This window comes from Sorghum bicolor, chromosome 5 (assembly GCF_000003195.3).
Source record: "Sorghum bicolor cultivar BTx623 chromosome 5, Sorghum_bicolor_NCBIv3, whole genome shotgun sequence".
NCBI lineage: Eukaryota > Viridiplantae > Streptophyta > Magnoliopsida > Poales > Poaceae > Sorghum > Sorghum bicolor.
The window spans coordinates 69,794,140-69,811,331 of NC_012874.2; the positions used below are offsets into that span (position 1 = coordinate 69,794,140).

The window sequence follows — 17,192 nt, forward strand, 5'->3', positions numbered from 1 at the left end:
GCTTCACCATGGCCAGGGTCAGGTGAGTTAGAGTAAGATTCTGCGAATTATTAATTTTGTATATTAGTAAATGCCTAATTGCCTACTGCAAATACTTGCTCCTTCATTAGACATCTCTATATCTCTGCTTATATCAGAGACTGAATAAAAGCATCAGTGCTTCACATTGCCTCTGCCTCTTGGAATCAGTTACAGGTCACTGAAGCAGTGAGAGCAGCAGGGGAGCTCACAGGCAGCAGGAGCAGCAGCAGCAGCAGCAGCAGCCATGAGCACCATGAGGTTCTGCCGTGAATGGTGAGCTCAGCTCATGATCGATTGATTAGCATATGCTCATCCGGTTACTCCCTTTCTTGAGTAGGAGTAGTACTTTACATACTTTGCCCAAGAGGAGGCGATTGATTGATGAACAGAAGAGGCTTTCTGTTCCTTTGATGCAATGCAATGCAATGCAGCAACAACATACTGTATCCAAAGGAGGACAGGGCGAACAAGGTGCTTCTCTACGCCTGCAGGAACTGCGAGCATCAGGAGGTGGCGGACAGCAACTGCGTGTACCGGAACGTGGTGGACCACGACGCCGGCGAGCTCACGCAGGTGCTGTCCGAGGACGTGGCCTCCGACCCCACGCTGCCACGCACCAAGTCCGTCCGTTGCGCCGCCTGCGGCCATGGCGAGGCCGTCTTCTTCCAGGTTAGAGGATCATCATGGGCTCATGCATGAATCTTCAGTGATCGGTTCAGTGACCTCGAAGAACATGAGTGCTGATGCATGGGCGGGGGCGGTGCAGGCGACGACGAGAGGCGAGGACGGCATGGCGCTCTTCTTCGTTTGCTGCAACCCCAGCTGCGGCCACCGATGGAGGGACTGACCTCATCTGCATGCTCGTGTGCGGCGCGCCGGCGCCGTTTCTCGTCTCTAGTTGTCCAATGATGTAATGTAAAAATTGTTTATGCAACAGTGTGTCTGGGACTTTGTCAAGCTGCATTGCTAATGGACAGGGGAGCCATTTTGGCTCTTTGGATCGAACTCTAATATAATAAAGTAAAGGACCATGTTTATATTGGATTAATTGGGTTTGGTCCATATTTAGTCTAGTGATTAATCAAAGAATTACAAAGGCACTTAATTAGTACTAAGTGGGAGTGAGATTGGTGTCTAAGGAAAAATCCACCAGAAAAAGTGCTTAACTTAAATAGGAAGCTAGTGTATGTTTCTATAGGCGAGTTGAGATGGAGAGTTTTGGGAGCCACAAGCACTTGTGCCGCCTTGCCACGCCCTTGGCCTTCGCCATCGCCATGGCTATGGTGAGATGAGCTAGATGTGATCAATAGACAAATGGTCAAGACAATTGTTGTAAGGACGCAAGAGGTAAATTCATGGGCCTAAAAGGTCAAATAAGCAAAATGTGGGCTTAATACCGGTGGGCGGTGGAAGTACATGTGGCAGTTTACCTTTCTATCTCTAATCCGTCTAGGTTTATTCCACATGTTTGCAGACAATAGAGCTACTTAAGAGCTATGTCTATTCTTACTACTACAGAACTATCAACCACTCTACCAGCCACAATCGTCGGTTTCTAATGAATCCACAATGATACTCTTCACGGTCATGTCTTTAGCTGATTTTTTTTTTTTAAAATGATAGGGTCGGCAACTTAGAAATTTGTTTCTATCGAGCCGACAACGATAATCCTTTACTGTTAGGTTATTAGCTGAAAAATCAAAAAATGATGGATTGTATTCTAGAAATTTTAGAACAAATCATCGAAGAAACCAAATAACTCATATAACCTCACTTAACTATGAGAAGATCTCGTGTTTACTACATTTTAAGGGTTGACACTTATGGTAGTTATATGTATGATGGTTGGTATTTTAAAGAAACTAGTTGAATTCCCCGCGCGTTGCTGTAGGATTTTCTTAAAAATAAATCATTATACATAGTATTACTATATGATATACAGTATATTATGTATGTATACATGTATATGAATTTGAACTTGCATATATTTTATTGTATTAGATTTAGTAAAAAATTGCTAAATTAATAGAAGAAAAACTAATATTTGGTTGCATTGTAGAGGAATTGGTGATGAAACAAATAGTATATGTACATGACTTGTATGTTAATAGATTAAAGATTTAAAGTATTTCACATGAGATAGATGACATGGTCATTTTTTGTAATTAATATGGGATGACATGGACTTAGTGGGGAATGATGTGGACACATTGCATGAAGAGATAGAACATTTAATGGATTACTTAGTGGGGAATGATGTAGATATCTTGCATGAAGAGAGAATTCATCCAGTGTGGTGTAGTTTTATAAGAGTATATGATTACTACTCCGTACTCATAAAAAAAGTCATTTTGTATAAGGTTTGAGTCAAACATTAAGAATATAAATCACGAATAAGAATAAATTTTAAACTGTTAAGTTTAGAAATGTTTAGAAATGTAAAAACCATATAAATATATTTGTCTTGAAAAACACGTTTATAAAAAGTATACATATTAAATATTTTTATAAAAACAAGGAGTCAAAGTTAGCCTTTAAAAAACGTGTCGCTATCCTAAACGACTTGCTTTGAGTACGGAGAGAGTACCTCATCTAAAATATTTTATATTTTAAAATAAAACTTAATAAATATTTAAATATCTCATATATTTTAGGTCGGAATCCTCGTTATCAGAAAGACAGAAATGAAAACAAGGCCCACCACTGACGTACTTGTCCAGATAGTCCGACTAGTCAAACGCCTGCAGCAGCACACGCACACCTGCAAACAGCGAACCCAAACCCCTTGGCTTCGGCCTTGTTTAGTTCCCAGAAAATTTTGTAAAATTTTTCACATTCTCTGTCACATCGAATCTTTAGACTCATACATGAAATATTAAATATAGACGAAAATAAAAACTAATTGCACGGTTTGGTCGGAATTGATGAGACGAATCTTTTGAGCCTAGTTAGTCTATAGTTGGACAATATTTGTCAAATACAAACGAAAGTGCTACAGTGTCGATTTTTTATTTTTGGGAACTAAACAAGGCCTTCGCCAGTGGGGTTTTCTCCGCCACCGCCAGTGGGGTTTCCCCGCCGCCTCCGCCGACCAGGGAAGCGGCGACGATTCGAGACCGCGCAGGGGAAACCGACCGCGTGTCCGCGTCGGCGATGGCCGCCGCCGAGACCGCGACGGTCTTCCTGGAGACGAGCCTCGGCACCCGCCTCGTCGTCTCCTTCCCCGCCCGCACCACCACCGTCGCCGACCTCAAGCGTGCGTGCCTCTTCATCTTCCTCCCCCTTTCTCCTCACTCTCCCCATTTAGAAGAAAAAAAATCCGCCTTTTCCTCCTCGCTTCTTGTTTTACGACGATTCCGTTGCAAATCGATCTCTTTACCTCTGCATTCCTCCTGATTTATGCGGCATCGCTGGGAAAAAAAAAGCTGAACAAATACCCTGAACCCCAAATTGAACATGCAGGCCAAGTGAGCACGGACCACGCCGCAGGTTTCCCCCGCACCGGGCCGATTGTCGTCACTTCCTTGCAGGTATGGTGTCGGAATGGCAATGCACGTGTCAAAGGATTAATCTGTAGCCGCCAATTTCGCTTGGGTTGCCTTGTTGATGAAATTTGGGCGAATGAACCCCGTTGTGGAAAGTTTCGTTTCTGATGGCTTCAATCCATTGGCACTGTTTCATTTCGCAGATTGAGCTCGATGGTTCCTGGTTTCAGCTCACTGATTCGGTGGTCGTGGAAGCTGCTTTCGAGTGGATCAAGGGGCCAAGGCGCCTCCTGGTTGAGGCTCACGAGCTTCGTCCTCACCCACCTGCTTGCAAGGATGCCAAGTGTGGAACTGCTGATGCTGAACCAAATGCCGGCCATCCAGTCACCTCTGAGGACTCCTCGCAGTACATGTTACCTCCTGCAGAGGCACCAGGAGGTGGTAATCATGCCTCAGGCAATGGTGTCAGTGACACCCCACAGCTGAAGAACCAGCAGGATGAAGTTGTTGAGCTTGCTTCATGTCAGCGCGAAGGTGGAATTACTTTGCCTCAAGAAAGTTCAGATGTTGATTTAGCCATAGGCGACAGCGGCACTGGCACCCCTCTGGCAAACCAGGAGGACAAACCTCAGGAATGTCTTGAGCATGTCTCTCGTCAGCTCGAAGATGGAAGTGCCATGTCTCAAAATTCTGATTTAGCTACAGGTGACAGTGACACCTCACTGACAAACCAAGAGAACAAACTTCAGGGATGTGTTGAGCATGCCTCTGTTCAGCTCAAAGATGGAATCACCATGCCTCAAGAAAGTTCACATTTCGATTTAGCCACAGGCACCAATAACACCCCACTGCCAAACCCAGAGGGCAAACTTCAGGGATGTGCTGAGCATGCTTCTGTTCAGCTCGAAGATGGAATCACCATGCCTCAAGAAAGTTCACATTTTGATTCAGCAACAGGCACCAATAACAGCCCACTGCCAAACCAGGAGGACAGACTTCAGGGATGTGCTGAGCATGCCTCTGTTCAGCTCGAAGATGGAATCACCATGCCTCAAGAAAGTTCGCATTTGGATTCAGCAACAGGCACCAATAACAGCCGACTGCCAAACCAGGAGGACAAACTTCGGGAATGTGCTGAGCATGCTTCTGGTCACCTCGAAGATGGAACTACCATGCCTCAGGAAAGTTCAGATTTTGATTTAGCAGCAGGAGGCAGTGACACTCTACCAATGGGCCAACAGGACAAATTTCATGATGGCGCCGAGCATGCCTCAGGATACAGTGAAGGTAGAACTACCATTCCTCAAGAAAGTTCAGATCTTGGTGTAGCAGAAGACAAAGAGAATGGTTGTGCTGGGGAACAACAAAAATACATTATCATGGAGCCAAGAGGCAAGAAACGGTTTAGGGAGGAAGATGAAGCTGACAGAAGCATCAATGTGAACTGTGATGGCAATCTTCCCCCTTTTGTTAGCCCCACACCTAAGTTTGTGTCTGAGAAAAAGAGCAGTATGATTGAACAAGAAAATTTGGGCAGTGCCCCCTTGCTGTATAATTTGGAAGATTCCTCACATGGTTTATTGGAAAAGCCCTCTGGTGGCCAGAAGGAACAATGGACATCTGGTGTGTGCAGTCAGGGAAGCATAAAAAATGGATCAGCTATTGCACCTTGTGCTGAGTCCATGGCAAAAGATAAGTCTTCAGACAAAGGAGTGACGACACAGAGAGGTGACAAGGAGGAACCTCAGACAGCTGGGTGGACAGGTAAAAACAGCTGCAACATAACAGATGTTCCACATTATGTTGAGTCCATGAATGAAGGCAATAAGAGGCCAGCTTCCAATGGCCATTTTCTCAACAAATGGGAAAATGAAGGGTCCACATCATCTGTGACCAAAGAACATGAGCCTTCTTTCAGAAGGAGGCACCACCGGGTTGCTGTGCGTAAAGTGGCTATGAGCAGGGCAATGAAGCTATATCCTATCAGGTAAATATGCTCTTTCTCGAGATACCATGTGCTTATGGCTATACACCAATTGTTTACCACTGTAGATAGGTAGAATCTCTTTTGCTTCTGCCCTGTAAATGATCTTAAAAGGTAGCAAAATATTTTTCAAATTCTTGTACCTGAGCGTTCAGCATGCAGCAAGACTAAATTTGGTTTAGGCGTCTTACTCCCATCTGGGAGTCCTAGAATGCTTGAAATTATCATGCGCTGGATTATAATTTAATGTTTGGTATAGGTGTCCTGATCATGTTTTGATAGCTGTATCCAAACTCAATGGCTAGAAGCTTAGTTCCAGGTGGAGTAACTAATTTAATAAAGGGAAGGGACAGGGCATGCTATATGTGATAAAATTACCTTTTGAACTTTGAAGTAAAACTATGCAAGATTTCTTTGTTAAACTTGCACAAAAAGCTGGAATGAGGCAACAAGGATGGTATATTGGTGTGGTGAAGAATTCATTGAATTCTTAGCTAATGTGTTGTGGTTGTGGAAAGCGAGATGTTAGTTTAGTGATGTTATCTAAATGGTTAGTGTTAGGAAAAGTTAGTCCTAGACTTCTAGTCTGTTGCCTATTTCCTACTTTCTTAATTTACCTAGATGATATAAATGTAGCCGAGCTAGTCTTTGTTTAGGGATCAAGAAAAATTAGATCAAAGTTCTCTAAAGGATCAGCATGGTCTGAGCCTCCTGCCACAGGGACAAACCTGTTAGTGACAAAGGTGACTGTCAGAATTATCTTCGACCAAACCACCAATACTGATCTGGTATGTAATAAAATTGTGTGCAATATTGCAATAAGAACCTTAATCAGTTTTTTTGCTGCTAAATTTGGGTATAGGGTATGGCTAGTTTGGGAATAAACCTCTTGAAAATATTTGGAAATTTAGAGAAGTGGAAATGCCATGTAAACTTCTTCTGTGTTAGGAAGCAAGGTTTACATGTATATTAGCATTATCGTTTTGCAAATTAAAGGATCCTTTTTGTCCCAAAACATTAGTAGTAATACTAACAAATTCTGATTATTTGGCTGTTAGTTCGAATTATGCTTATCAGACTGGGCCACCAAATGCAAAAAAATAGAGGGTCCAGAAATTATACAGGCAAGAGATGACAGTCAAGTTTAGCTTGTGCGTTGCTAACAAAGGGGATCCTATTGGATAAAAAGCAGTCATAGATTGAACAGAACCTTAAAGTAGCAGTAAAATCTGTTTTGCTTCTGTGAATCCTTCTACTATTTGTAACTGCTAGTATATTTTTTTAGAAAATACTGCTTCACCTATAATGTGAGCATCCCCCAAGAGGGAGGTGGTGTTGGGCAAATATCTGTTATGAAAAGCTGATGAAATAGGTCAAGCTGCCAGAGCAGGAGCAGCCTAACAAAAAAATTTCAAGATTGAGAGGCTGTTTGCAGTATTAAACATTGGTGAACTAGCTAGGGGTTTGTCACGTTGGTGAGGAAGTGACTGGATTGGGCAGCTACAGGTGGTCTCTGGCCAGTGGCCACTCCTTGGCTAGTTTCCTGTCTGTGGTGTGTGGAAGTGTACATAAAGCTGGAAATGGTACGGCGAGGCATTCATTGAAGTCTTCGCTAATGTGTGTGTAGTAGGGTAATGAAACCTTAACAGAATTATTGTTGCCAAATTTCAGTGTGGCTAGTTTGGGCACAGAAACCTCTAGATAAGCAAGCAAAGCTGCATTGGAAATAAACATAGATAATTGTGTCAGGAAGGTTTACATGTACAGTAGCATTATCCTTTTCCAACTAAAAAAAATCAAAGGGTTTTGATGAGGATTGTATTTTGTTTTCTTTTTTTAAGATCAAGTGCTTGAGGTGGTTCTGAATTTTGTGAAGGTGTCATATTGGAAACGGGAGTCGTTCCTCTTGCATTGTCAATTGTCATTTCAAAATCTCTAATCATGTTTCAGTGCCCCAGTGATCAAAGTGGATGACTACTTTGAGGAATCAGGATCGAGAACTAGTTTCAGTAGCTCTTTTGAGGTTCAGGAAGTGGAGGAACCGGATCAGCTTCTTGACATTATTTATTTGCTGGATCTTTGTTTTGTTTCCAAGTTTCGGAAATATTTAATGAGTTTTCTTATTTGTACAGGTTTTAATTTGATCGCACATGGACGATGTGCATAAGAACATGTTGCTGAGGAAGCTGTAGAACAGACAGAATGGAAAATGCTTTTGAGTACAACTTCAGTAGAACCATTTATCTAAACCCTCCATCGAATTTCTGAGCTTTTCATCCAAGTGACTTTTGACTTTTGGATCCGGATCTATACTGAAGTTGGGTGTACATGAAAAACAAAGGTCTGACCTGAGTAACTACATACTAGTATCTAGCTCTCCAGTAGTTTGTCTGCAGACTCACATGTCACCGATTATTTGGTTTTGTTCGAAAAAAAATTTCAAGTAAATATGCATGTCGTATGGTCACATCAATCAATTTGTATTTTGTCGCAGTACAACACCGGCCCATTAGTTGTTAGATAAGGCCCAACTGCTTAAGCCAGTCACTATGTGGAGTGAAGCCCAGAGAACAGAGGTAAACCTATACTAGTACTAGCGTGCTAAAGTTCGTATACACCAAAGCCCACCAAGGCTCGTTTTTTACTTGTGTCAAAGAAAAAAAAAGAGATTTCCTTTACGAGCATTTTCCTTTCTCGGATTTCCCCTCCTAATTTCACTAAAAAAATTTTTCCCCTCCTTGCGATGATTTCCATCCCTAATCCTAATCTAATGTTAAGTTGTAGCATACATATTTTTTCATTAAAAATTAAATAAAAATACAAATAAGACGAACCAAATTGAGAGAAAATGTCCACTAAAGCATTATTAGAAGGAAAAAAAGCAGGATATATACAAAATTAAAAGGAAAAGGAAACAAAACGTCGTGTCACAACTAGGCCAGATTGCATGCCAGTAGGCTAGCCCTTCAGGTAACATGCGTCCGGTCCGAATCTAACCCGTTTTGAATCTTTTAGATACTAAGGCCGCATTTAGTTCACCCTTAAAATTTAAATTTTTTTAAAATTTTTCGTCACATCGAATCTTATGACACATGCATGAAGCATTAAATATAGATAAAATAAATAACTAATTGTAATTTGCTAGACAAATATTTTAAGCCTAATTAGTACATGATAGGATAAATAATTACCACATAAACAAGGCCTAACTTGAAATTTTAGCCAACCATGCGTCCACCCCTCCAGTCCCGGTATAGCTCTAGCCGCTCATAGGCCATGCAGGCTACTGCCCCTAGCTGCCGACCGCTTGTGCGCATACTCCGCCCCGACCAAGCCCCTCTCGCCGCAGGCCATGTTCGATTCACTCCCCGATGGCCATGCTAAAGCCGCTCAATGCCGGTCGCCCATAGAGATAGAGCCCGCTAGTCGGTGCTTTTTTTTTCATCAGGTGGGAAGGACTATTGGAGAAGACAGATAGGCCCATGGAAGAGAGAATGAGGACTGAATGATTGGCTAAATTTTTATCTGGCACAAAAACTAGGAGAAATCTATATGCATGTATGGTGTTGGTAATGCAGAACATGATGATATAATATATGTATAGATTTATTAGCATAATTATAGAGATTGTATCCATAATGGATGATATGTCTTGCCGACGTGGATATCATAATTCTTGTGTTAGTGAACTTTAATTGTAAATCATAGTGAACTGCTGAGGTGGACACCTTATATGTCAAGAGAAATTGCTAGTGACAGTATAGTGGACTGCTGAGGTGGATGTCTTGTATGTCAAGAGAAATAGCTAGTAGGATTTTATTTTGTAAGAGTTATAGATGTTGTATTGGGTGTGATGCATATATAGTTTCTTTATGTAGTGTCTTTATGATATAAAAACTAGGTTTCTGCATTAGACTGCCACGCAACGACATCACATGTCCACATGGATCAATACCGGTATATTATTGTTCAATGAAAGATCAGATACATTTAGGAGTATGTATGTATCTCCTCTCTAGTTTCTTATCACGGTCACGCATGCCCTCCATGAGCAATAGCATGAGTCTGCTTACACCCGTGAGACCTGCTATCATTAGGGAAAACATGGTTTAATACCTTATTATCGCACATGCATACTACAAACAGTAGTACAATATATATACGTGCAATAAAAACTATATGTAATTTTTTCACCAGATCAAATAATGCCGGGGTAGGACCAAGCGGTGGGCACTTTCTTTGAAGGTCTCGGATCTTGGATGGGTCATATTTCTGCTTGTCTTTGTCTGTAAGAAGACTGACGATGCAGTCCAACCATTTTTTATCGGTTGCTGCCTGCTTCTCTAACGCCATCCGACAGCAGGCCTCAAGGATCCAACCAGGAGGTGCCCCCTTCTCGATGACTATGGCACAGACATGAAGGAGTCGGTCCTTCTCTTGCCGGGTACAAACACTACCACTCACAGAACCTACTAGACAAACTGCCGCAGCCACGACCAGGAGGAGCAATGCTGCTTTCCCAGCTGTCATCTTGGTGCTTTCTCTGTAGTTGAACGAACGAGCAAAGCCAAAGCAAGAAAAGCTTGATGTTATATGAACTTGAGAGTAGGTGTGTCATGTATATATATAATATAGGAATGAGACTTCAATGTAATGCATGCTATGGATGATATTAGTGTTTCAAATCTTCTAATCTCAAATAACGAGATAGGATGCTCTAATCTATGGGTACGATATGCTATCATTTATTATACTGGTGTTGAGTGTCTATTTGTATTCAGAGAACTTTGAAGCAGGATATGCTCCAATTAATACCTTGATGTTCTATGCATGAACTTCAGTATATGTGTAATTCTCGATCTCTATGTAGGAATGAATGGAAAGCAAGGATTTACTAGTATAGTGTATATGAGACATTAATGGTAGGGATGATGTTTCAAATCTTTAATCTGAAATAATGAGATATGGATGCTCTAATACATGTAGGATATGATATCATTTATTATAAAGAATTGATTCCTAGTGGTGTTGATTGTCTATTTATGTTAAAGATATCCTTTCGTTTAAAAGAATACATCAAAACATATCTGAATTAATATGTAGGAACAACCATTGTAGCACCAAACAAGAGCATGAAGATTCACACAAAAATATGGATGGATAGAGGATGATATCATTTATGTAAGTGTACAATTTGAACTTAAAACAAAAAATTCTTGCGAAGAGAGACAAGAAAGATAAATTAGCACTACTTGAATAGCTCTGACCTGCGGGTGCATGTCTGATGCACTACCCGCTACTATTCAAGTGTTTATTGCTCTTTCTTTTCTCTGCTTGAACAAGTCCTTTACTTTGATCAATCTCAAATTAGGCGCGAATTGAATCAGTGGTGATAGATTTTCACTGCTGGTGTTTTATAAGACTAGTAGTGTAGATACCAAGATAAAACTAATTGTGTAGTAATCTCTATCTGTACCTAATATTAAAGAGCGGAGAGTTTCTTTAATTTCAACCAAATTTCTATTTCCAAAATGCCCATGCGCTCTCCATGTTCCGTATGTGACCTAGACTCATAACCATATTCGTGCAAGTTAGAATTGTAAGATATATTAGGTTTCGTTACAGCTCACTCATAACCATATTTGTGCGAGTTAGAATTTTAAGATGTATTAGGTTTCGTTACAACGCACTCGCATGTTTGCTAGCGAGTGAAAAAGAAAGGCATGTAGACAACCTAAGAAAGACACAACGACACTTGGATCAAGCCCGAACAACATATTATATTATTCCATGAAATCAATACATATGTCGCAACATATCACAACCAGATTGATTTTACTCGAGTAGATAACTACCAGATGTATATATCTCCTCTCCAATTTTTTGTCATGCCCTTCAGGAGCAATAGCATGCGTCACTTTACACCGCGACCTATCAGGGAAAGCATATGAGTCACTTCTTATCATGCATATTACAAGTAAAACATACATGCAACTATAGTAAATCTAATTTTTACCAGATTAAGTGCGGCCTAAGGAGCAAGTGAGCAATGTTTTCTAAGGTTTCGGATCTTATACTCGTTGTATTGTTTCTTGTCTTTGTCTGTAAGAAGACCGAAGATGCAGCCCATGTCTATGACTCTCACATACTTACAGCACGGGCTATTTTTGGATGGGTAACCAATTTTTCCTTTCTTGATGCTTCCATTACATGATACAAGGAGGCTGTCCTTCTGAGTGTTGGTACAAGCCGCCGCTGTACCACTCACAGAACCTAGACAAACTACCACAGCAAAGGCCAGGAGGAGCAATGTTCCTTTCCCTGGTGCCATCTTGGCGCTAGCTTGGGATAGATATATGATGACCAGCTAACTAGTTGATTGAACGATCAAAGCCAAAGCAAGTTTGATGTTCTATGAACTTGAGTGTTTGTGTCATATGTGATTCTCTATATCGTATATATGTACACTTATGAACGAAAGGAAAGCTAGGGTACGATCAACTACTAGTATTATAGTATATCAGACTTAAATGCTAGGGGTGACAACCTAGTTGAATGGACGATCAAAGACCAAGCTTGATGTTATGAACATGAGTATATAGAAGGAAAGCTAGGGTCAGCTACTAGTATAGTATATAAGACTTTAATGGCAAGGGTGTTTTAGTCTTTAGTACAAAATAATGAGATCTTATGGATGCTCCAATATATGGGCAGGATATTATCATTTATTATAAAGAATTGACTAATGATGTCGATTCATATCTGTATTTGTATTCGTATCTGTATATATCTATATCTATATCTATATCTATATCTATATCTATATCTATATCTATATCTATATCTATATCTATATCTATATCTATATCTATATCTATATCTATATCTATATCTATATCTATATCTATATCTATATCTATATCTATATCTATATCTATATCTATATCTATTATAAAGATAACCCACTAGCAATTTGTCTTGCCATGCAAAGTATGCACATCAACAAGGAGCTTGACGTTCTATGAACTTGAGAGTATGTGTGTCATGTGTGCTTCTCTCTCTCTCTCTATATATATATATATATATCAAATAATGAGATATGGATGCTCCAATCTTTGGGTACGATATGCTATCATTTATTATACTGGTGTTGAGTGTCTATTTATATTTAAAAAACTTTGAAGCAGGATATGCTCCAATTAATACCTTGATGCTCTATGCATGAACTTGAGTATATGTGTTCTCTATGTAGTAAGAATCGAAAGCAAGGATCAACTACTAGTATAGTGTATATGAGACATTAATGCTAGGGGTGATGTTTCAAATGTTTAATCTGAAATAATGAGATATGGATGCTCCAATACATGAGTAGGATATGATATCATTTATTATAAAGAATTGATTCCTAGTGGTGTTGATTTTCTATTTATGTTAAAGATATCCTTTCGTTCAAAAGAATATATCAAAACATATCTGAATTAATATGTAGGAACAACCATGGTAGCAGCAAACAAGATCATGAAGATTCACACAAAAATATGGATGGACAGAGGATGATACCATTTATGTAAGTGTAAAATTTGAACTTCAACAAAAAAAATACTTGCAAAGAGAGACAAGAAAGATAAATTAGCACTACTTGAATAGCTGTGACCTGTAGGTGCATGTTTGATGCAACCCGCTACTAAGACACAACGACACTTGGATCAAGCCCGAACAACATATTATATTATTCCATGAAATCAATACATATGTCGCAACATATCACAACCAGATTGATTTTACTCGAGTAGATAACTACCAGATGTATATATCTCCTCTCCAATTTTTTGTCATGCCCTTCAGGAGCAATAGCATGCGTCACTTTACACCGCGACCTATCAGGGAAAGCATATGAGTCACTTCTTATCATGCATATTACAAGTAAAACATACATGCAACTATAGTAAATCTAATTTTTACCAGATTAAGTGCGGCCTAAGGAGCAAGTGAGCAATGTTTTCTAAGGTTTCGGATCTTATACTCGTTGTATTGTTTCTTGTCTTTGTCTGTAAGAAGACCGAAGATGCAGCCCATGTCTATGACTCTCACATACTTACAGCACGGGCTATTTTTGGATGGGTAACCAATTTTTCCTTTCTTGATGCTTCCATTACATGATACAAGGAGGCTGTCCTTCTGAGTGTTGGTACAAGCCGCCGCTGTACCACTCACAGAACCTAGACAAACTACCACAGCAAAGGCCAGGAGGAGCAATGTTCCTTTCCCTGGTGCCATCTTGGCGCTAGCTTGGGATAGATATATGATGACCAGCTAACTAGTTGATTGAACGATCAAAGCCAAAGCAAGTTTGATGTTCTATGAACTTGAGTGTTTGTGTCATATGTGATTCTCTATATCGTATATATGTACACTTATGAACGAAAGGAAAGCTAGGGTACGATCAACTACTAGTATTATAGTATATCAGACTTAAATGCTAGGGGTGACAACCTAGTTGAATGGACGATCAAAGACCAAGCTTGATGTTATGAACATGAGTATATAGAAGGAAAGCTAGGGTCAGCTACTAGTATAGTATATAAGACTTTAATGGCAAGGGTGTTTTAGTCTTTAGTACAAAATAATGAGATCTTATGGATGCTCCAATATATGGGCAGGATATTATCATTTATTATAAAGAATTGACTAATGATGTCGATTCATATCTGTATTTGTATTCGTATCTGTATATATCTATATCTATATCTATATCTATATCTATATCTATATCTATATCTATATCTATATCTATATCTATATCTATATCTATATCTATATCTATATCTATATCTATATCTATATCTATATCTATATCTATATCTATATCTATATCTATATCTATATCTATATCTATATCTATTATAAAGATAACCCACTAGCAATTTGTCTTGCCATGCAAAGTATGCACATCAACAAGGAGCTTGACGTTCTATGAACTTGAGAGTATGTGTGTCATGTGTGCTTCTCTCTCTCTCTCTATATATATATATATATATCAAATAATGAGATATGGATGCTCCAATCTTTGGGTACGATATGCTATCATTTATTATACTGGTGTTGAGTGTCTATTTATATTTAAAAAACTTTGAAGCAGGATATGCTCCAATTAATACCTTGATGCTCTATGCATGAACTTGAGTATATGTGTTCTCTATGTAGTAAGAATCGAAAGCAAGGATCAACTACTAGTATAGTGTATATGAGACATTAATGCTAGGGGTGATGTTTCAAATGTTTAATCTGAAATAATGAGATATGGATGCTCCAATACATGAGTAGGATATGATATCATTTATTATAAAGAATTGATTCCTAGTGGTGTTGATTTTCTATTTATGTTAAAGATATCCTTTCGTTCAAAAGAATATATCAAAACATATCTGAATTAATATGTAGGAACAACCATGGTAGCAGCAAACAAGATCATGAAGATTCACACAAAAATATGGATGGACAGAGGATGATACCATTTATGTAAGTGTAAAATTTGAACTTCAACAAAAAAAATACTTGCAAAGAGAGACAAGAAAGATAAATTAGCACTACTTGAATAGCTGTGACCTGTAGGTGCATGTTTGATGCAACCCGCTACTATATATTCAAGTGTTTATTGCTCTTTCTTTTCTCTGCTTGCACAATAGTTCTTTACTTTGATCAATCTCAAATTAGGCGGGAGTTGGGCCAACAGCCAAGCGCGCAAGAGCCCAATCCACATGTTCCGACGGATGGCTAGACCCAAATATCAATTTTTATTGACGGGTCGTCCAACGGTAAAACAAAATAAGAACACCAACAACGAGAAAACAAGAAAAAAATGATCCACACCATCCGCTAGAAATCTTTGTCGTCCTACCTTCCAACAATATTTTGTATTTTTAGTGACCTACATCTAAAGATCTGCATTTGAGATCACCTGTGCCTATTGGTTAAAGTTGCAGTTCAATCGTTTCTTTTACTCTTGATTACAACCATGCTCAAACACCTCCATTGCACCAGGAGAGAGGAAGGGTGGGCCAAGATGAGGGAGAGAGGGAGAAAGATTGTGGAGGCCCTATATTGAGAGCGAGGATGAGAGAGGTAGGGTTTCTAGTTTTGTACCCAAGTTTGTTAGTTTTCACCATCGGTCAAGTTTGTTAGTTTTCACCATCGGTTCAAGCGACAAACCAGTGGTGAAAATGTCTTTCACCGCCATTCTATTTTGAATTAGTAGTGATAATTTTCACTGCTGGTTTTAATAAGACTAGTAGTGTAAATACCAAGACGAAACTAATTGTGTAGTAATATCTATCTCTACCTAATATTAATGAGCGGAGAGTTTCTCTAATTTCAACCAAACTTCTATTTCCAAAATGTCCATGCGCTCTCCATGTTCCGTATGTGACCTAGACTCAACCATATTCATATGAGTAGAACAACCTGTGTCTAGCGATGGTATGGAATGCGATTTTAAGATGTATTAGGTTTCATTACAGCACACTCGCATGTTTGCTAGCGAGTGAAAAGAAAGACATGTAGACAACCTAAGAAAGACACAACGACTTTTGGATCAAGCTGGACAACACATTATATTATTCCATGAAATCAATACATATGTCACAACATATCACAACTAGATTGATTTTACTGGAGTAGATAACTACCAGATGTATATATCTCCTCTCCAACTTTTTATTATGCCCTTCAGGAGCAATAGCATGCGTCGCTTTACACCGTGACCTGTTAGGGAAAGCATGAGTCATTCATATTACAAGTAAGTACAAACATACATGCAACTATAGTAAATACTAATTTTTACCAGATCAAGTGCCGCCGAAGGAGCAAGTGAGCAGTCTTTCCTAAGGTTTCGAATCTTATATTCGTTGTATTGTTTCTTCTCTTTGTCTGTAAGAAGACTGACGATGCAGATCGTGTCTATGTTTCTCACATACTTACAACACATGCTTTTTTTGGATAGGGGATCAGATTTTCCCTTCTTGATGCTTCCATTACATAATACTAGGACGCTGTCCTTTTGAGCCTTGGTACATGACGCCGCTGTACCACTCACACAACCTACACAAATTACCATAGCCAAGACCAGGAGGAGCAATGTTCCTTTCCCTGGTGCCATCATGGTGCTAGTTTGGGATAGATATGATAACCAGCTGACTAGTTGATTGAACGAGCAAAGCCAAGCACCTTTGATGTTCTATGAACTTGAGTGTGTGTGTGTCATGTGTGCTTCTCTATATATCGTATATATATATATACACTTATGAACGAAAGGAAAGCTTGCTAAGGTCAATTACTAGTATAGTATATCAGACTTTAATGCTAGGGGTGACCAGCTAGTTGAATGGACGAGCAAAGACCAAGCTTGATGTTATATGAACATGAGTACATATGTAGCTAGGGTCAGCTACTAGTATAGTATATAAGACTTTAATGGCAGGGATGTTTTAATCTTTAGTCCAAAGTAATATAAGATCTTATGGATGCTCCAACATATAGGCAGGATATTATCATTTATTATAAAGAATTGATTTCTAGTGACGATGAGGGTATATCTATATCTATATCTATATCTATATCTATATCTATATCTATATCTATATCTATATCTATATCTATATCTATATCTATATCTATATCTATATCTATATCTATATCTATATCTA

At 39.2% G+C, this 17,192-nt stretch overlaps 1 protein-coding gene and 3 long non-coding RNA genes across 4 annotated transcripts; 1 reads left to right on the top strand and 3 right to left on the bottom strand.

The window, feature by feature from the left end:
- LOC8082090 (DNA-directed RNA polymerases II, IV and V subunit 9B) lies at positions 266 to 868 on the top strand. The gene is made up of 3 exons (XM_002449928.2): positions 266 to 294; positions 453 to 690; positions 788 to 868. Exons 1-3 carry the CDS (start codon positions 266 to 268, stop codon positions 866 to 868), a joined length of 348 nt encoding a protein of 115 aa, XP_002449973.2.
- LOC110435354 lies at positions 11,254 to 11,919 on the bottom strand. The gene is made up of 2 exons (XR_002453002.1): positions 11,507 to 11,919; positions 11,254 to 11,421 (listed from the first exon to the last, which is right to left on the bottom strand). It is a non-coding gene; the product is annotated as an uncharacterized LOC110435354 (long non-coding RNA).
- Positions 13,200 to 13,865, bottom strand: LOC110435353. Its single transcript, XR_002453001.1, has 2 exons — positions 13,453 to 13,865; positions 13,200 to 13,367 (listed from the first exon to the last, which is right to left on the bottom strand). It is a non-coding gene; the product is annotated as an uncharacterized LOC110435353 (long non-coding RNA).
- Positions 16,075 to 16,763, bottom strand: LOC110435258. The gene is made up of 2 exons (XR_002452872.1): positions 16,331 to 16,763; positions 16,075 to 16,251 (listed from the first exon to the last, which is right to left on the bottom strand). It is a non-coding gene; the product is annotated as an uncharacterized LOC110435258 (long non-coding RNA).